Source organism: Acartia tonsa, chromosome 4 (assembly GCF_053477335.1).
Source record: "Acartia tonsa isolate MP-2025a chromosome 4, ASM5347733v1, whole genome shotgun sequence".
Lineage (NCBI taxonomy): Eukaryota > Metazoa > Arthropoda > Copepoda > Calanoida > Acartiidae > Acartia > Acartia tonsa.
The window spans coordinates 14,939,597-14,960,884 of record NC_137263.1 but is presented as its reverse complement, the minus strand read 5'-3'; the positions used below and the strand labels follow the sequence as shown (position 1 = coordinate 14,960,884).

Genomic DNA, 21,288 nt, shown 5'->3' with positions numbered 1-21,288 from the left:
ATTTAACTTTCTAATATGAACACCATTTATTGGTCAGTTCGTTCATACAGTAGAAGGTGAGGGGATGGGGTGGAAGGGGGGTATCGTTTAGCCAGCTTCAAGTAATACTTTATAAGAGTACATAAAAATCTGCTGCAACATCCAAGTACAAGTAATAATAAATTAATTGTTTCAGACGAACGATGCGCTTGGAAGTTATTTTAACTGGATTTATTTCCTTCCTTTGATTGTTATTGGCTCCTTTTTTATGCTCAATCTTGTTCTTGGTGTTCTCAGTGGGTAAGTTTGTTTGGAGTAGCGAAGCTATTCTACAAGTGTTTGTGTTTGTCTGTCCTCCTTTTTCCAAGTTAAGGTGGCCAGGGCGCGCTCAAACCTCCATTCGACTATGATGGGTGAATGTGTGTTAATATGGATATGCACCGCTTTCTCTCTCTTTTATATATTAAGAAAAATATTTTGTTTTACCATTATTATTTACAAAAAATCTTCAACAATATTTTTAAAAAATCCTCTAAAATTATTTTTTTATTTTAAACTTTAGTTTTACATTGAAACATGAAGAAAGCAAACATGCTTGAAAAATGTCTGAATAAATATGTAAAATTCATTTTTGTATGTCTGATTTTATTTAATTTTAAAAGTTTCAACTAGAATATTATCTTCATTTTTCTTGGTAATCTTTCTGTTTTCTTTTTTAAACTGATTCAATGGCGTGCAACTATATAGCTTTTAATATCAAACAGCTTCGCTAGTGTTGAACGTACTCAACCTCTTTTTACAACAATTTTTTCATGTTACAACATCTATAAAAATGGAAGCAATACTGCAAAATATTGAAAGCCTGGGATCAACAAATAAGAAAAAGTTATTATGAAACGTTGGGGACTAGTGTATTAAACATCCCAACACCCTTCCCTCCCTGATTGAAAGCAGAAAAGAAAGATATTGAACTAGGAAAAAATTTATTCATTTTCGCATGATTTGTTTGTTTAATGACAAAAATTGCATACAATTAAGTAAATTATTGGTGATAAACTTCTAGACAATTAAAAGAATAAAATGGTTATTTTGGTTATTTCGCATCGTGTTATAAACAGCTTTTCGAAGATATTTACAATTATAAGATTAAAACCAGTTTCGTTAGCCCCGAGATGGCTAAGGCGCGGGGTAACAAAACTGGTTTAAATATTATGATTGTACATTTTTATATTCGAAAAAAATAGATATAATACGATACGATACATGATTTAGAATCGATTATAATACAACGGATATTAATCGGCTTCGAAGCCATACTGGAAATGGTATACACGTGTAATTGTAGAGAGTTTGCCCGGGAACGAGAACGTGTGGAGAATCGTCATGCTTTTCTCAAGCTGAGACGTCAGCAACAGCTGGAACGAGAACTCAACGGATATGTTGGATGGATTTGTCGTGCAGGTCAAATAGTTTTAATAGCACCGTTTTATAGACTGGTTTCCGCGGATAATAAATTTAAAAATAAAATTTTGTACAATTTTTTCATCTCTGAGGGGAAAATTGTCTGTTATACGATACAATATATGATTTTTCAGCTCCAGGATGTAATTGGTCATACAGAAAACCAAAATAAATTGTGAAAAATAACAGAATATGACTGAGAAAAAGAAAGATATAGAGCGAGAGATAAATAGATAGAGAGATAGACGGGAAAGAGAGAGAGAAAGGTATAGAAGAAAATGAGAGAGAGAGAGAGAGAGAGGGAGAGAGAGGGAGAGAGAGAGAGAGAGAGAGAGAGAGAGAGAGAGAGAGAGAGAGAGAGAGAGAGAGAGAGAGAGAGAGAGAGAGAGAGAGAGAGAGAGAGAGAGAGAGAGAGAGAGAGAGAGAGAGAGAGAGAGAGAGAGAGAGAGAGAGAGAGAGAGAGAGAGAGAGAGAGAGAGAGAGAGAGAGAGAGAGAGAGAGAGAGAGAGAGAGAGAGAGAGAGAGAGATATCTTCACCAAGAGAGGCAAAAGTGGAATCTTAAATTTCAAAAATCGTATCGGCGTTGAAGATATCTTCACCAAGAGAGGGGAAAGTGGAATCTTAAATTTCAAAAATCGTATCGGCGTTGAAGATATCTTCACCAAGAGAAGGGAAAGTAGAATCTTACATTTCAAAAATCGTATCGGCGTTGAAGATATCTTCACCAAGAGAGGGGAAAGTGGAAAGGTAGATTACAGTTTTAGAGGGTCCAAACCATAATCATAGATTATATTTCTGCTTCTATAAAAATGGATTCAACTCCCTAACTGTTAACTTTTATTAATTTTGATTTAGAAATGGGGTAATTTTTATAATAATTGGGGGTTTCCAATTTCAATCTATCATCTATTGTCTTACCCATTAGATCCCTGAGCTTATATAGATCAGTTCATTTCATTGTAAAACTTAGATTTGATATTTTTAAAAAAATTGCAGAAGAGGTTATCCTCGCCGAGGAGAGGACAACAGAAGAGGAGAGACTGCACATCCTGGAGGCCAGGAAGAGGGCGGCAATCAAGAAGTCCAAGGCGAAGGCGAGCTCTGGCGGTGGAGGAGGTGGACAGAAGGCAAGCTCTGATACAGAAGAGGAGCTGGAATTACCTGCAAGAAATTCCAAGAAGAAAAATAGTTCTCAGGGGTTCTCTAGTTTTAAATCTACAGAAAAAAGAATAAGGTATATAAATTATATACTTATATTATTAACAGGATGTCTATTTGTCTGTCTGTTTGTACCAAAGGATCTCGCTAACTGCTGAACCGATATAGTTCTCATTTACAGTGAAGCTTCTTGGGTAAGGTTTAAAACTATTTTGGAGGAGGTTATCTCAACTCTCCAAAGAAAAATTGATATTTCTCCCCAAACTTTTTGCATTTTCTCTTAAAAACTTAAATTTAAATGGTGCCCTAGATGCTTTTAGGGTCGTAGCCGTTAGTGAGGTTTATAAATTGATATGAATAAAAGAAGGAAATATAAAGATTTTTTTCCCATTAGTATGTAGTAGCGAAGAAAAAAAAACAATATAATCTTTTTTTAAAACCCATATATTATCAATGTGACAGGGTTAAAATTAGAAAAGCAACAAGGATGACAACATCCATAAGTAGCGAAGCACAAAAAATCGTGGATGAAAATACGTAAAAGTAGATTTAAAGTGTACTTATTAAAATCAAGAATAGATTTATAGGAGAAAATAACCTTGTTTTATTTTAAATGATGACGACGGTCAAAGTAGATTACATAAAAGATTCTCATAACAATAAGAAAAATTATTTTGATACTGATATCCCAAAAAAGATCGAAAATTGGACCAAAAACACCAAATATATGGGGAAATATGTAAAACATATAAAAATAGCCAAAAACCTGATAAAAGGCAGTCTGATCGCCACGGTTGTTTTCTATTGATATTGTTGATATCTATAACTGAAAAATTTTTGAAAATCGGACCATAAACACTGAAGATATGGAGAATAATGTGAAAAATATAAAAATAGAATAAAACCTGCAAAAAGGCAGTCTGGCCGTCAGGGTTGTTTTCTTTAAACGACGGGAAATTAAATTCTTATATCTATAACTGAAAAAATTTTGAAAATTGGACCATAAACACTGAAGATATGGTGAAAATGTGAAAAATACAAAAATAGCCTAAAACCTGCAAAATGGCAGTGTGGCCGTCATGGATGTTTTCTGTAAACGACAGGAAATTTAATTTTGATATCAATAACTGAAAAAATTTTGAAAATCGGACCATAAACACTGAAGATATGGAGAAAAATGTGAAAAATACAAAAATAGCCTAAAACCTGCTAAAAAGCGGTCCGACCGCCCTTGATGTTTTATAGTTAATTGTGCTCCTAAATAATGGGAATGTTGTCAAAAAATTTCAGCTGTCTATCTTGAATAGGAGCCGAGAAAATCACGTTTCCCCCAATTCATTAATTACGGACGGACGGACGGACGGACGGACAGACGGACGGACAGACGGACAGACGGACGGACGGACATTGTGAATTATAGAGTAGCTTCGCTACTAAAAATGCAGCCGACTTACACAGAGCTAAAAATCTATATTATAGAGAAGTATGACAACAAGAAAAAAGTAAACTGAGTGCTATTTAATTTTACGCTGAGCAATATTAGTTTCCGCGGGAGAAAACTTTCAATTGTAAAATTACTTTTGTCAAAAGTTTTTCTTTTTTTCCCTCACAAAAATGTAATTGCCATTTTGTATAAACGAAGCATTTATCTACAAAAATGGCCGGTCCGTCCCATAGGCGTCCAAGGGGGGGGGTAATGGGCCATTTGGCACCCCCAAACGATTTTGGGGGTGCCGTAGGCACCCCCAAAATTTTGTGAACAATACCCCCCCAAAAAAAAAATTACCCCTACCTTGGGGGTGCCGTAGGCACCCCCAACGATTTTAGGGGGGGTATTTACCCCCCCCAAACCATTTTGGGGGGGTAAATACTCCCCTCAAAATAGAAAATCTCTAACAAAAAAAATTTTTGCGCGCTTCGCGCGCATTTTTAATACTAAATTTTTTATAAAATTTAAATTACCCCCCCCAAAAATTTTACCCCGGGGGTAAATTTTGGGGGGGGTAAACAAATTTTACCCCTGCCAACAGATTTCAGGGGGGGGTAATTACCCCCCCCAAGCAAATTTTACCCCCGGGGTAAAAATTTTGGGGGGGGTAAAAAAAATTTGCGGCGCGCTTCGCGCGCCATTTTACCCCCCCCAAAACCAAATTACCCCCCCCTTAAAAAAAGTTTACCCCCCCCAAAATAAAAAGCTTGGACGCCCCTGGTCCGTCCGTCCGTCTGAAACGGTTAGCTCATTTAATTTAGATATTCTATAATTGTTTTATCGATTTCAAACTTTGCATGATGATTCCTATAACAGTTATGCACGATTTAGGAATCGAAGAAACTCAACAATCGTCACCAGAAAGTCATTTCGTCCATTTAAAACTTGATCATTTTGACAACAGAAGTTTGAATGATATAATTATCCTTTTCATCTGAGTTTTTGAATACTGAGCTGGATCTTTAAATCATTTTAGTGAGCCAGATCGGGGTGAGCCAACTTTCCACCAATGAAAGCACAGCATTTTATGAAATGCCGCGCTGTGATTGGCTGAAATTCGGCTCACTCCGATCTGGCTCACCACTAAAATGATTTAAAGATCCAGCTCTGATTCCTATTGCAACAAGGTACAAGAGTTATTGTTTGTTTGTCCTTCCTCAAGATTGAAGAGCTTCGCTTTTGTGGATGTTGTCATCATTATTTTATGTGTCACTATTTGTAGGTATGTGATAAGATCAACTGTGAAACAGCAGTGGTTCTACTGGTTTGTTATCATCCTTGTTTTTCTCAACACTTGTTGCGTGGCTGTTGAACACTATAACCAACCTGACTGGCTCACTCAATTCCTAGGTAAATCTAGCGGGTTTCCTCATTTCGCATTTGGACCACAAACGATTTTTCATTATTGTAGTTGAGGTTAGGTTTATGTTAAAAGAACTCCGAAGGGTCACGCAAGTTTAAGTCAACTTTTTCTTTAAAAAATTAGAAATTGGTCAATAAATATTTATGTGTAGCTTGAATTTGCTTCTTTTATGTCAACATTTAAACAAAAGCGATTGACAGCCATATGTTTCTGATGGTATTAATATTTACAGCAGTTAAACTTAATTTATATATGATATTTGTATACTTATAGATAATTTTTTATCACCAAACAGAAAACCAACCTTTTGCTTGCACGACTTTTGTCTGTACAACCTAATGAGTTGCGTCTATTTCGGGCCATGGCATTCCCCCTACTCTTACTATTTATGTCGCACACCTGACATATTAACAGTAGGAACCATTTTTAACACCTTTAGATAAGACCTTTTTTGAACCTATCTGACAACGAGCGCATGCGTTAAGTATTATGTCATAGTCGTGGGTTTTATCAATCATGAACTTTTTATTTAGAAATAGCCGAGTATGTTTTTCTCTGCCTGTTTTTAACAGAGATGTTTGCCAGGATGTATGCCCTGGGTACAACTATATACTTTGAATCTTCATTTAACAGGTTTTAGTAAAAATTTTTAATTGATATTACAGTATGGCTCCAAACCGATACTGAAAAATCATGTAACGTATCGTATTAAAGACAATTTTCCACTTAAAATAAAATGGAAATCGTAAAATAATACCAAACCAACAAAACTGGAATAAATCTTATAATCTTTAATTTTACTATTCGCGGAAAGCTGTCTGTAATATGCGATCAATAACAATTTGGATGAAAAGACTTTTGATTTTGTCTGTTTGTTTCTTAAGATCTTGATAACTACTAAACTGATTAAGTTCACATATTTAGGAAAGCTTTATATAGACCATAAAAAAACATTAATATTTTTACATAGACTAGAAAGTTTTTAGCGAGGATGATTAAGATTTCAATGTTTCATGATTTTAATGTTTCAAAAAATATCTTCAGACAAAAAGAGAAACTATTCGAATGTCTTACAATGTTTTTAATGTCTTACAATGTCAACCAAACAATTGTTATATGAAAACATTCAATTATATTAATCTTTTAATTGATTTTAAATTCTAGTAATAATAGTTTTACTTTTATTAATTGATAATAGTATTTCCAATGCTAATATTGTTTAGATTTGATTGTGTAGTAATCTGTGCTAGTGTATTTGAAATGGTTTACACCTCTCTAAGGTTTGTTTCAAAATGAAGTTTATACTTATCGTTTGTCCGTCCACTCCGAGAGACACAACCCAATCTGTCCCGATTTTGTATCACTTTTGAAAAGTGCGATTCCTGTGACGTCATATAAAAAGGGAAGGGGGGAAGAAAATCTCTTCCCTTTTCTCCCATCTCTTTTGAAGAGATTTTCTTCCCCCCTTCCCTTTTTCTTTCCCAAAACGTATATGACGTAACTGAAATCGCACTTTTCATAGTGATACAAAATCGGGACAGATTGGGTTATGTCCTCAGAGACGTCAAAGCTTTTTATTTTGAGGGGAGTTTCAAAGGTTTTAACTGGTAATCTAAATTATTTTTAAAAAAAATATTTTTGTGGGGGGTGAAATGAGGGTTTTTTAACTTTTAGGGGGAGGGGGTTAAACACCCCTTCACCCCTACCCTTGGATGTCTATGCGTCGACTGTACCCAACGCTACTGATCGTAATTTTTTTTTGTATGGTTGATTATTCTTGGGTTCAGTGGTTAGATAGATCTATATAAAAAACACATACAGCCATCCTGCTAATTCTCCAATATGCTCTACCATAAAGCCAGTTCGTCCATTTGGATATGTTGATTTATTTAGCAATTAAGAAAATTAAACCTATTTAAGATAATTTATATAATTTTATTCCAGACAAATAATTCATGGTTCTAATTAAAATAATCTAAATGTGAAACAAGGCTCTCATTGCTACAGACTAATTCTAATTAAAATGGTTTAAATCTAGATTTATTCTCTTAGTTGCATAATCAAATTATTTCATTTAATGGATATAGAATATACGTGGATATTATGACAGTGGAAAAATTGTCGTCAATTTAGCTTGTTAACATATAACTCATTTACTGGTCTTTTCGTTCATCCAGGGAGGGAATGGGGTAAAAGTGTTGGTTTGGGGGTCTCGTTATTTTAGTCCGCTGCTAGTTTCACTTAATTAGAGAAAATGAAAATCTGATGTAACATCCACGTAATAATAAATCCATTATCCTATTCTACTTGTTGATAACGCTTTCTTGAAAATACGGCAGTTTATAAAAATAATGATTTGAATAAAATGTAAAATAATTGTAGGCCTGACGCTGGTCAGTTTGGACTCTCTGTGTTGAGGGCACTCCGTCTTCTTAGAATATTTAAAGTTACAAAGTAAGTTCTATTTTTTATAATTGATTATTTCCATGTGAGATCTTTATGTACAGACATACAGGCACTCACATTCAAACTTATGATATAACTTGTGGCTTCATCATTAGCCCAAAGGGGCGTCATCCTAGCTTAAGAGACATTAGCGAACACACACCAAAACACTTTTTTGTGTACGATTTATTATACTTTTTTATCATATAGATAACTAAATCCGCTCATATATTCTATGTTTAATATTATTGTAGATACTGGTCGTCTCTGCGTAACCTTGTGATATCCCTGCTCAGCTCAATGAAGTCCATCCTTTCTCTACTACTTCTCTTGTTTCTATTTATACTCATCTTTGCTCTGCTAGGCATGCAGGTATAACATAATATCCATACTTCTACCTCTCTTTGTTTCTATACAGGGGCGTCCAAGCTTTTTTATTTGGGGGGGGGGGGTAAAATTTTTTTAATGGGGGGTAATCACCCCTTAACCCCCCCCCCCTTGGACGTCTATGTTTCTATATATACTCATCTTTGCTCTTATTCTTTATAAAATTAAATTTCTTTCCAAAATATTTTTTGGGGGGGAGAGAGAGGGTTAAATATATCTTTACCCCCTCCCCTAGACGGCCAACACTTCTTTACAGAGGCCTAAGTAAAAAATGATGTCGAATTTGTTTTTAAACGAGTTTAAACAAGTAAATTCAAAATAGACTAAATATAAAATATAAATCTTGAATTGAATGGTACAGTTTTGAATTTAAAAGACAAACAAATGATTGTTTGTAGAAACTGAATTGTTAGTCCTTATTTGTGCATTTAAAATCAATTCTTTTATAGAATTCAGTGTATTTAAATTATATTTATTAAAAAACAAGAATGATTTTGTCGTATAGCTTTAAGGTTTAAAAAGGGAGATTGACAGACAGACCGATAGGCCTTACTGCGATGCTACCAAAATGATTATAAATTCTCTGAAATCCTAATTACATTTAAAATAAATATATATGTGTGTATATTTGTAATCTGTATCATGAAACCAGGAGCCGGCAGCTGTCCATTAGTATGACAAATAAGTATAGTTGATCAAGATAGTCATTCTGGTCCTCTATTTTTATGCAAGCAAACTTTATCCAAAAAAATTATTATAAATTTTGACATATGCTTTACATTGAATTTCTTCACAATATAATTTACACAAGCAAAGCCTTATCCGACGATTTATAGCGGACTCTTTATGCGAATGGAATAAAAATATAGCTGTCCTTTTGTACCAAAACATGTACATTTTTTAACCAATAATATGACCGGATTGTTCCACCACTGTTTTTTCTATTGGTTATTTTAGAGATTTTGTATTATTATATGTCAACTTGCAATAGTTGAAAAAGTATAGCTGTACATTGAATTACTGATGCAGCAAAAAAACAGCTGTATTTTTGTCTGCTGCTGAACAATCTACTAAAACAGGAGGTTGTTTAAACTAGTTCGGCGCCATATTTTATTATTTTATGGCTGCTGAACAGCTTGCTAGGGCTGCTGGCTGCAGAAAGGAAAAGTTGGCAACTGTAGTAATAGCTTTCTAGGATGAATACTGACCGCTGCGGCTGCCATACCCACCATGTAACACACAAATTCAACTCTTTTAATGTTGAAAATAGAAAATGTAAATTTTAGAAACATTTGTTTTGAATTCAGGTATTATACAATATTAAAATATATGTTTTTCAAGGATAAAAGAATGTAATGGGAGAGTATTTATGCTACAAAAATTCGTTTCCAGTGTGGCTTTGAAACCGATTAATATCCGATGGATTAGAACCGATTCTCAGTCATACTGAAAAATCATATATAGCATCGTATTACAGTTAAGGTACACGTCTTTCTCTGAAGTTTATTAACACCTGTAACACCTCCCTAATCTCTGGAGTATGTAGCAGGGTATGTTGGGTTAGATAAAGGTTTACATTGGCGGTGAAATACACACACATACACACACACACACACATACACACACATATATTTAAAGAACAGGATTATATTTCAATTTTCATTATTCAACTATTCAATATAGGATAGCATAAACGTTGCCTAAAAATGAACAATGCCAATGAACAACTTATTTAATTAAGAAAGAGCCTAAAAAGATTTATTTCTATTTATTCACAAAAAATATTAAAAACAAAGGATTAGACTTGTCTATTTTTATATTGAAAATCAATATTGAATGACTTGACGAAACATTCATACTTTTGAATTAGGCTCACTACATAATTGAAATTTAAAGTTTGACTAAAGCAAAACATTTAATGGAGTGTGACGTCTTTAATATCAAATATCTGTGCGTCCGTTCGAGTAAAGCTTAAATTGTCGGTAATGATTGACACAATTAGGCCAAGCTTCTCAGGGAATATACTTACTTACTTACTCTTCCGAAAATGGCACCAACTTTTCTCCATTAAAAACCTAAAATTAAATATGGGGGAACTTTGAGCCCCAATCTTGGATCGAAAACCCAGAAGGGAGGCAAGTAATTGATCCTTATTATTTAATTAATATCCATAAACCTAAGTGTGTACTATATAACTTACTAGCGGCTACGCCCCTAGAGGCCTCTAGGGGCACTTGAGGAGGGGAGAGTCGAATTTGATAACCCAATTTCTTATTTTAGATTTTAAAAGAAAAAGTAAAAAAATAAATTTTTGAGGGGGGCGAGAAAAAAAATTACGGGGGGGGGGGGGGGGTGCCCCCCCCTTATTTTTATTTTTAGTTTAAAAAATAAAAAATAAAAATTGGGGGGGGATTTTTCATTTTTTTGGGGGGGGTTGGGGTTGTCCCACCCCCCAAGAAAATAGTTATAAACCTTCCCGTGACCTATGAGAAGCTACCCTGTTAAGGAGAACCCGATCGGTTCAGCGGTTAGCGAAATCCTTCGGTACAAACAAACACACAAACATACACACACACAAACACACAGACACACCTCCTGTTACTTTAGTATAAGGATAGAACAGTAAAAATATGAATTTAAACGCTTAAGTCCCTCTAGTGGCGTACCCGCTATTAACTAACAATTTATTAAAAAATGAAAATAAATAGGACTATGCATTTTCCGTGTTACCTTTATTGTTCAATTAATTCTAATTAAAATTAAAAAATATTCTGCTATCATCATTAATACAAATTAAGTAAAATGAAACTTTCCTTTTTCAGCTTTTTGGTGGAGCTTTTAATTTTGCTGAGGGTACCCCTGATGCCAACTTTGATTCTTTTGTTATTGCTCTTCTTACTGTTTTCCAGGTAAACTTTTATTTCATTAGTTTGTACATTGTACAGGCGGAGCTTTATTATAGGGACGTCCAAGCTTTTTATTTTCAAGGGGGTAAAATGAGGTGTTTCAAAGGTTTAGGGGTGGATAATTCAATGTATTTTTTAAAATTTTGAGGGGGGTAAAATCAGGGGTTTCAAAGATTTAGGGGGGATAATTTAATATATTTTTTTAAATTTTAAGGGGGGTAAAATGAGTGGTTTAAAAGATTTAGGGGGGATAATTTAATGTATTTCTTAAAATTTTGAGGGGGGTAAAATGAGGAGTTTAAAAGATTTAGGGGGGATAATTTAATGTATTTTTAAAAATTTTGAGGTGAGTAAAATGAGGGATTTCAATGTTTGAGGGGGGGGGGGTAAACACCCCTTTACACCCACCTTTGAACCTTTTGAACATGTAAACAAGAATGACAACATCCATAAAAGCGAAATTCAACAAATCAGACAGACAAATGAGCATTAACAACAAAGAGTGACGGCTCTTTAAAAGAAACAAAATTTTTTCTCAAAATCTGAGCAAATATGCCGTTAAACATATTTTATATCGACTTACTGACGTTTTTAGACTTGATAATAGGGATTCATCGCCAACTACAAGATCCCCTATCGTCATAGGAATCACTATATTGAATATTCATGGTAACAGGCCGATAGCTACCTCACGGAAATATTATTATTGCAAAGTTGGCGAACTTTTTAACTGTTAAGGAACACTCTTGCAAAGATTGAAAAATTATAACATGCCAAATTAACGCCATAGCTATCCATTTGGTACAGACGGATCGGTCTTTAATCAAGAAAAGCCTTGCTTTTCTAAATTTTATAATATGAAAAGAAAATATTTAAATTGAAATAAATTTACAAATGTTAACTTATTGAAAGAAGAATGTTATGCTCCATCAATTCCGAAAAAAATGTTGCACCTCAAAAAATAGATGATATGATTAAAGGAATGTGGAATATTAAATTTAAAGTGTTTATGAACGTTAATAGAAGAGTTTTGCTGCTATAGTCTTGACAAGCGGATACTCACCTAGAGGCCTCAAGTGGGGATGAGGGTTAAATTCGAAGACCCATTCTTTATTTTAGTTTTTAAAATAAAAAGTAAACCATTCCTCGCGTAGAAAATAAAATTTTAATTTTTTGAAATTGTTTTTGCTTGGGGAGATTTCTCTAGGGGGGGTGTTTGTGGCACTTTAGGTTGGGATGTGGGTGGGAAGGGGGGCCGGGGGGGGAGTAGCTTGTTATTCTGGGGGCGATTTCTTTTATGAGGATGGTGGTATACTGCCTCCTCGAAAATAGTAAGAACCTTCTCTGGACCTATAAAAAGCTACCTTGTCAAGGAGTGCCATATCGTTTTAGCGGTGAGCAAGATCCTTTGGTACAGACACAGAGACACAGCACACACTCACAGAGATCCTGTTACTTTATTATAAGGTTTTCTACCGTATAGTTTTGACAAATAAATTTTACTCAAATCTAGCATCATACAGAGTTGATGTAATACTATTCTACCTAGATATTAACTGGAGAGGATTGGAATGAAGTAATGTACAATGGAATAGTTTCTCAAGGAGGACACAGGTAACAATCAGGAGGGAGGTTACAATGGCCATTTTATTAAACTAGTACCCAAAGTTATAAAGTCATGTTTTCTTGTTCGTTGGATTAAAAACTGTGGGGACTTTTGTTAAATTTTGATTGGTTGGTTCATTAGGGTTATTCCAAACGTTGCAACCACTAATTGAAATCTACAGAAGGAGCAACTTTGTTTATCATCATTAGGGATGTACATAAATTAATCGGCCATTGTCTTACACCTTTAGATCCCATGATAAATTTAGTATCTAAACGGAATGATCTAGCAGAACCGTAAAAAAGTCCTTAGTTAAGTCATACCTGTATTTTAGATGGATTTATCAGAGGCGCCGCTGATAATAAGAAAAAAATTGCCAAATTAGTGTCAGGGAAACGAAACTTTATGGAACACACTTTACGTATTGAAAAGTACCGCACACTTTTCATTAGTTGTTATACTTTCGATTTATAAATATTTTTTTTTAAAATTTAGATCTGGAATGATGTATTCTGTGTACTTTATTGTGTTGACCCTGTTTGGTAACTACACCCTGCTCAACGTGTTCTTGGCCATTGCTGTCGACAACTTGGCCAACGCACAGGAGCTCACCGCCGCGGAAAATAAGGTATTTGACACATTAAGTTTGAGAAGCTAAATATTTAACCCCCCCCCCCCCATTAAGAACGATTTTTAGGGGTATGAGTTGTGGGAGGTGTAGGTAAATAAACATTTTAATTAGGTTGAGTGTTTAAACGTTTCAACCACTAATTTTAATCTACAGCAGGGATAATTTTATGTATCATCATTGGGGATGTACATCAATTTATCGGCTTTTGTACATCCCTTTAGAACCCTGGTTTCTGTGGTTCATTTTTGAACACCAAATTCTAATTTCAGCAACAAGCATTGGAGGAGAGAGAGGAAAGAATGGCTAGGGAACTGGAGAGACAAGCTGCTTACTATGAGGCAGGAGAGCTAGATGTCATGACTCTGGAGGGATTAGTTGATGGTATACCTGTACACGAGGCTGCCAACACAGAGGAGGGAACAAAGGCCATTCTTCCTTATTCTTCCATGTTCTTCTTATCTTCGGAGAACCCGTGAGTTTTTTTTTAATGCCTAGTGTTGGAAGGGTAGAGCGATAACATAAATAATTTTCATCGAACTTCTAGAGTGTCCGAAAAAATAAGCCGTGTGACGTCAATAGATCCATCTCTTCTTAGGGGGTTTCCTTTCCCACTTCTCCTCTCATCCCTCATTTTTATGAAGTCACACGGCTCATTTTTTCGGACACTTTGTAGAGCTTCCTTTTCTTCTAGTTTTACTTTAAACAGACATCTTTCTATTTTGTAATACATATAGATTGCTTATTTTAAAAGAATTTTTAAAAATTAGGTTTTTTTCTTCAGATTTCGACGTGCCGTGCACGCGATCGTGACCTACCACTTCTTTGACAGCTTCATCATGATCATCATTGTTGCCAGCTCCATAGCCCTGGCTGCGGAGGATCCTGTTGATGAGAAGAGTGCCAAGAATGAGTACCTGGCATACTTTGATTACGTATTTACTTGTATCTTTGCCGTTGAGATGGTGTTGAAAGTAAGTTTTTAATCATTTATTTTATCAATGAATTTATTATTACTTGGATTTTACACCAAATTATCATGTTCTGTAATAAAGGAAACTTGCAGCTGGCCAAACTAACGATCCCCTAATCCACCACTTTTACCACACCCCCTCCCTTTCTAATGGATGAACGAACTGACCAATAAGCAATGTCCATGTTAGCAATGACAATTTTCAACTATCATAATATTTACTGTAGGAACAATCTGACCACATTCTAGTGCACATTTTAGTACAAGGGTCATTTTTTTCATTTAATTTATGTATTAGGTTAGTGACTTAAAGCCCCTAATCGTATGTCAGAACCGTCTTTCAATTTCAAACCTAGCCTACGATTTTGGTTTCATCTAAGCTAAGCAACTCTTTAAACGCTAGAAAGCCTATTACCTATCACCTGTTATTTTAATTTTTAAAAGATATATCACCGTTATGCTCCTTTTTATTTGTTGCACTGCACTGTTATGTTTATTGTTTTCCCTATTTTTAATTGAATTTGTTTGTTATAAAATTAAAGTTCTTAATTTACGAAGCCTCTAGACCTTAAAGAGAGAGGGTGGAGGGGTTGGCAAGATCGTAATATTTTTTTAGATAAGTTGGTTATTTCTGGTTAAGTTAAATGAAAGAAATAAGAGAAAAAAATAATTTTCATGACTGGCTGATTATGTGTCATAAGAAAGAGAAAAATTATAGAAACGCAGGAAATAATCATAGTCTACAATGCGCGATTCATACAAATAATGTCATTAATCAAAGAAAAAAGAAAAATAGAAAAAAATACTTTTTTTCTCAAAAAATATGAAAGTGAAACATTGAAATAAATGAAAGAAGTTACTTGTGTTATCTAGACAGACTTTTTAAGATTCTTTAGATCCAGGATTTTGGGGAGAACCCTTAATCCTGGTAGGAAGCTCTTTATAGGGCCTATAAAAATGACCTCTTACAATACAAATAATCAATGATAGGCCAATAAATACATAGACTAAATAACCAATGAAAGGCCAATACACAAAACAAATTACCAATGGGAGGCACGCATACATTTTAATTACCAATGGTAGTCGTTCCAGTATAGGCACTATAAAAAGCTTCTCCTGGTACTCAATAGATGTAGATACATATGAACCAATATTTATATAATGTTCAGATCTTGGATTTAGTAGTAATTTTTACTTAGCTCCCATAAAAAAATCTTGACTGATATTTATATAATTTTTAGATCCTGGATCTTGGAGTAATTCTCCATCCTGGGAGCTACTGTCGAGACATCTGGAATATCCTGGATGCTATAGTTGTCTGCTGTGCCCTGGTCGCTTTTCTATTTGCGTAAGTATATTTTGACAAGTATGGCTTCGAAGCCGATAATTATCCGCTGTAGTAGAACCGGTTTTGAGCATAACTGAAAAATCATATATTGTTTTATAACAAATTTTCACGAATACTAAAGCAAAAAAAATATAAAATGCCTTCCCCGCTCGGGGCAAAGCTAGGATTAATCTTACATCTTAAATTTTTTAATCCGCTAAATAGATATTCTGTCTCTCCTCATCCCTAAAAAAACTGTATTGTGCAAATGGATTTTTTAGTATTGGATCTTACACCAGATTATCATGAACACTAATAAAGTGAAACCAGTAGCTGACTAAAATAACAGTGATGTTAGTATCCTAAATGAACGACAATTACTCCCCTCTGTCATAATATCCACGTATTTTCAACATCCATTGCATTGCATTGTTGTGTATTGCATGAAGAAACTCATTTGTCCACATGTTGTTATTTTTACACCATGTATTTATCATGCAATTATACTTTATGCACCCATAGGAGATTTTAGTAAAAGTAGAAAATCACTAATAAATTTATAGTATAGATATATACTTGATCCCAATGTGAAATACCTTTTTCGTCTGCTAGCAAATCGTTTTCTGCTACTTGGCTGTGTTAATATTCCCGACACTATTGGTTGATTTTCAAGGACCCATTTGAGAGTCGGCACAAGGTCCTCGGGATGGGGACATACAGTTTTTTAACCCCTTCCCCCTCTTGTGTTTTACTCTAATGGCCTGATGAAATTATATAAAGACTGCCGTTGATTGTCAAGATTAGTTTAAAGTAAAAAAAAAACTAAAGTTTTTATAGTAGTTTTTTAGTTTATAAGTTATGAGCAATTTTGTTTTATTGTCTATTATGAGAAGCATGTTGTTATACATAATATAAACTGAATGAAATACTCTGCCTAGTAATTTATCTTTTTCACAATAATAAAGGATAATAAGTGTCTCCTTTCATCCCCAGGGAGGGGGGGGGGGCGTTGGGTTGCAAATTATTTCGATCCCAAAGTATCTAAACACGTTCTGTGATTCGTTGGCTTGGTTGATTAATGATTGGTATCTACAAAATAATTGGAATGTACTTAAGTTTTTTGATTAATTTATTGTCAATACATGGCCTCGTCCCTTAATTTTCCTGCTCTCCCTACACAATATCAAAAATAAACAAGAAAAAACACTAAGCAAAAAAGTATATAAAAGTATCCAATTAACCACCAGCAGTTTTTTACAGAGGGGGTGATTTTGTTTATAGTAACATCAATGTCCTGATATTTTGTGACACAAAAATCAAATTAAGAGTAAGAACCAACAACATTATTTTTAAAAATTCTGTTAGTTTAGTTACACTTTCATTATTTTAAAAAGAAAATTAAATTTTTTTTAGTATATTCAACTTGGTCATATTACAAATAGTCTTAAGTTGTGAAACCTTTGAGATTGGCTAGTCATTTACCTCAAACTAAAAGTGGACCACAACCAAACTTTTTGAAAAAAAAAGTTTTTCCGTGATTTTTTTTTAGGGCTTCGCAGGGTTAGAGGACCCCGTAGGGGTTAGAAACACATTTTAAAAAGTAAAAAAAGGAGAGGATGGCTGTGGGGAGGATAACATGGTTTATTTTTAATGGATTGAACTGACTGTTGTAGTAGTACTTACAATTTATCCAACAAAGTTAAGCCTCAACTTCCACAAATCAAATTACTCACATTTGTGGCAAAGTTTTGACCCGGTCCTTGGAATGTGTAAGTCTGATTGCAAGTTTCATTGTAGGTATAGTACCATGGATATTAAGGGATAAGACAGTAAATTAATGTACAACCCTATCAAAGTAAACAAAATTACCCCTGTAGAATATAAGAGTTAGTGTACAATTTAAGATTCTATAATAGTACTCAACATTTTAAGTCATCTAAAGAGAAAACTAGTTTATAAAACGTTGGGTACCAATATGATTTACAGTCTAATGTTCTCTTCTTCCCTGGTATAGTAGATACTGTAAAAAATCAAAATGACTAAACCTACGAGAACTTACTATTTTTAAAAAAATTTAAAAGTATTTCATTTTCTGTGTTGATTAATTAAAATAGATAAAGTAAATAAATGAAGTAAAAAAATAAAGATAATATGTTGAATTACGCAGATATGGAGGGGACATTCTGCTGTTTATTTCACTAGTCCCCAAAGTTTTCCCATAATGTTTTCTTAAAATCGTTGGCTCAACAACTTTTGGGACTTGTATCTTATTTTGATTGGTTGAAGTGTCCAAACGTTACAACTACTAATTGTAATCTACAGAAGGGGTAATTTTGTGTATCATCATTGGGGATGTACAGCAATTTATCGGCGAGTCTTATCCCTTTAAATCCCTGGGAATTCTGTAGATACATATATATATGAACTATGCACCAAATTTGTAACAATCAAATATCTGGTTCAAGTCACTTAAATTACAACAAATAATCTACATGCCATTTGAAAACATTTAACATCTGCACATACGAAGCAAATTATCCCTGAAACGGCTGTATTAAATCCGTTGGCTATAAGAGCAGAGCTTTTTTATGTATTTCTTGGAGGAGCTGTATGACTTTAAGAAGGAGCTTAGAGTCTAAATAAGACATTTTGAACTAAAATAGATAAAACTTGGCGAAAAACAACGAATATATGTCGACATGATTCAAAACAAAATGAAAAAAAGTATCCCTGAAGAAAAAAAGTATTGCAAGTTAAATTGAGTCGCGTGCGCAGAAATTTGAAAGAGGTGTAAACCTTGGGGGAATGAAAGAGTAAGGACTGTTTCTCTCCAATCTCAATTTTCAACCCTATACACCCTTGCGGGACTAGCCAGGACTCAATGTAACATAATCTAACCTAACCTAAAGCAAAAAAATTAATCAAATGAAACACTACCTTCCCTTATTCATTTATTTTCAAAATAAAAAGGGAGGGGGTGGGTATCAGTGCGCAACAAGGAACTTTGTGTGAAAGCACCATCTATTTTTTTCAGAGGAGGAAGCGCGGGCTCAAACCTGAGTACAATCAAATCCTTGCGAGTATTAAGAGTTCTCAGACCATTGAAAACAATCAAAAGAGTACCAAAATTAAAGGTAAATTTTTATCCATAAATAGTCAAAAGCTTTCTTGAAAAGCAAAACCTAATCACCATATTTAACTTATTTGAAGGTGTCTGGCATTTTTACAACTAATTCTAATTTTGAACTAATTACTTTAGACAATATGTATTTTAACTGTTAATTAGAAAAAAACGGCATTATACAATAAGGATTTTCCCCACCAAATTTGAAATTTTTATAGCCAACCCCCCCTCCTCCGCTCCGTTATTTTTAAAAATTATTTTTAGGTTAGGTTAGGTTATTTTATAGACAAGTGAGAGGGAGAGGGTTAAAATTTTTTTTTTAATTAAAAAAAAAATGTAACACCAAAAACCTTATATTCGTCTAAAATAATGCTATCCTTTTAATGATATTACAGTATTTTATTTTGATTCTTTAACAGCACAAAAGTTTGCCAGCATCGTTTTACAGACCATTTTCTACGTATAGTAAAATAAAAATCATAAAGTAATTATTAGTTTAACCCGGGCCTTCGGTCCCAGGGGCTAACAAAACTTAATCTTATAATTTTTCATTCTAATACCCGCGGAAAGCTGTCTATAATAAAATGCAATAAATAACTATTTAAAGATTGCAAAACATATTTCAGGCTGTGTTCGATTGTGTTATCAATTCTCTGAAAAATGTTTTCAATATTCTGATTGTGTACATGCTCTTTCAGGTGAAATATACATTTTATTTTTACCATCGAAGCTACTCTATAACTCACTTTGTCTCTCTTTGTACTTAATTTGTTTTCTATGTGTTGAGATTCAACTTACTAATTACCATATCTTATAATATAAAGTAGTACGGTTTTTTCACAGTAGTGTAGCTTAAGATTTCGAAAATTACCAAACTGATTGGGTTCTCCATTTAAGGGAAGCTTAACATGGGGCTTGGGATGCTTTTAAGCTATTTTATTTATTAGAATCATGTCGTTTGATGGTTTTTAGAATTTTGTTCTCCCCTTTCCTAATCCCCTTTCTATATTCGAATACCAAAGCCCCTAGACGCTAGGGTTGCACCCACTAGAACTTTATAATTCACCTTGTCCGTAAGTCTGGCTATAATGCTCCAGGATATCGAAGTTTTGGTAATAAATAGGCATCTTTTCTTTACTTCGTTTTGTCCCTCAGTCCGTCCAAATGGATGATACCATCCTTGTAAGGTTAAAATTTTATTTTTATTCTTTTTCTTTTTTTGTCTGGATTTTTAAACTTTATTCTAATACAGCCTTTTTTTGTTGCATAAATCTGGAGAGATAAGACAATTGACGTTGAGTTGTTGTACATTCTCAATACTGATAAACAAATTTTGTATATTATATCATTGGTTGGAAAGTTTGGACACTTCTAGTTTGAACCAACCAATCAGTTTGAATAAGTTTGAAGAGTAATACAATTTTTGGCCTACAAACTTACAAAACTTTGGGTACCCTAATTATTTTCTTATTGTTAAATTTTAAGAAAATTATTTCCCTCACGGCTTATAATACACTTCTATTCAATGGAAAATATATAGTTTAAACTGTGAAGATAATCCATGTCTTGCATGGGTTTAAACCATATTAGCTTCTAATAATATAATAGGATCATCAATTCTTAGTATATACCTAAGTTTAAGCAACTTCGTTTTATACACAATCCAGAAGTAATGTCATGTCCAATTATAAACACAGAATACACCTGCTTCTAATCTTTACAAGGTTACAATTGACTACACCATGAAAATATGAACTAAAAGTAAATAAGGATTTAGCTAATCAGTTACGTTTTATTTCTTACATCTGGAGCTACAAATGGGTCAACTTTTTGGCATTAAAATCCACTAAAATCCAGTATGACTTCGAAACCGCTGAATTAGAACTGATTCTCAGGCATACTAAAAAATCATATATAGTATCGTATCATAGACAATTTTCCATGGATATTAAAATAAAAATCATAAAATTAACACCAGTTTTTGTTAGACCGGGGCTTTGGCCCCCTCGGGTATAACAAAACTAGCTTTATTTTAATACCCACAGGAAACAGTCTAAAATACAATGCGATAAATAACTATTCTCAAATGGAGAGGGGAGGGATAATCTTTATAGAACACACTTGTATTGTTAAATAGGACAATCTAAATTGACACTGACAATACTTTCAAGGGAGAAGATTGTTAATCTTATTTGTTTGTCTCATCCGAGCTGGAGTTTTGTCAAATGTAATTTATTAAAAAATAGCTGAGAAAAGAAACATAAACAATGCTTTTCTTATACTAGAATAGGTAATAGAGAATTTAATTTATTATTTCTGGAATCTTACACCAGATTATCATGTACTCTAATAAATTAAAAGTTATAGCTGACTAAGATAACAATTTTAAATGTTGATCAAATCATAAGAAATTGAATCTGAACATATAAAATAATAAT

The 21,288-nt window shown here is 33.8% G+C and overlaps 1 protein-coding gene across 2 annotated transcripts in view; it reads left to right on the top strand.

The window, feature by feature from the left end:
* Nucleotides 1–21,288, top strand: part of cac (calcium voltage-gated channel subunit cacophony) — a 108,650-nt gene that overhangs the window by 38,660 nt on the left and 48,702 nt on the right. For both annotated transcript variants that reach the window (XM_080156567.1, XM_080156566.1), the window contains exons 9-24: nt 176–279; nt 1,325–1,440; nt 2,438–2,675; nt 5,311–5,438; nt 5,985–6,084; nt 6,675–6,731; nt 7,834–7,905; nt 8,151–8,268; nt 11,106–11,192; nt 12,739–12,803; nt 13,291–13,423; nt 13,696–13,898; nt 14,208–14,397; nt 15,641–15,747; nt 18,761–18,860; nt 19,477–19,548. In XM_080156567.1, the coding sequence (XP_080012693.1) occupies nt 176–279; nt 1,325–1,440; nt 2,438–2,675; nt 5,311–5,438; nt 5,985–6,084; nt 6,675–6,731; nt 7,834–7,905; nt 8,151–8,268; nt 11,106–11,192; nt 12,739–12,803; nt 13,291–13,423; nt 13,696–13,898; nt 14,208–14,397; nt 15,641–15,747; nt 18,761–18,860; nt 19,477–19,548 (1,890 nt within the window). The remainder of the gene's footprint in view (nt 1–175; nt 280–1,324; nt 1,441–2,437; nt 2,676–5,310; nt 5,439–5,984; nt 6,085–6,674; nt 6,732–7,833; nt 7,906–8,150; nt 8,269–11,105; nt 11,193–12,738; nt 12,804–13,290; nt 13,424–13,695; nt 13,899–14,207; nt 14,398–15,640; nt 15,748–18,760; nt 18,861–19,476; nt 19,549–21,288) is intronic.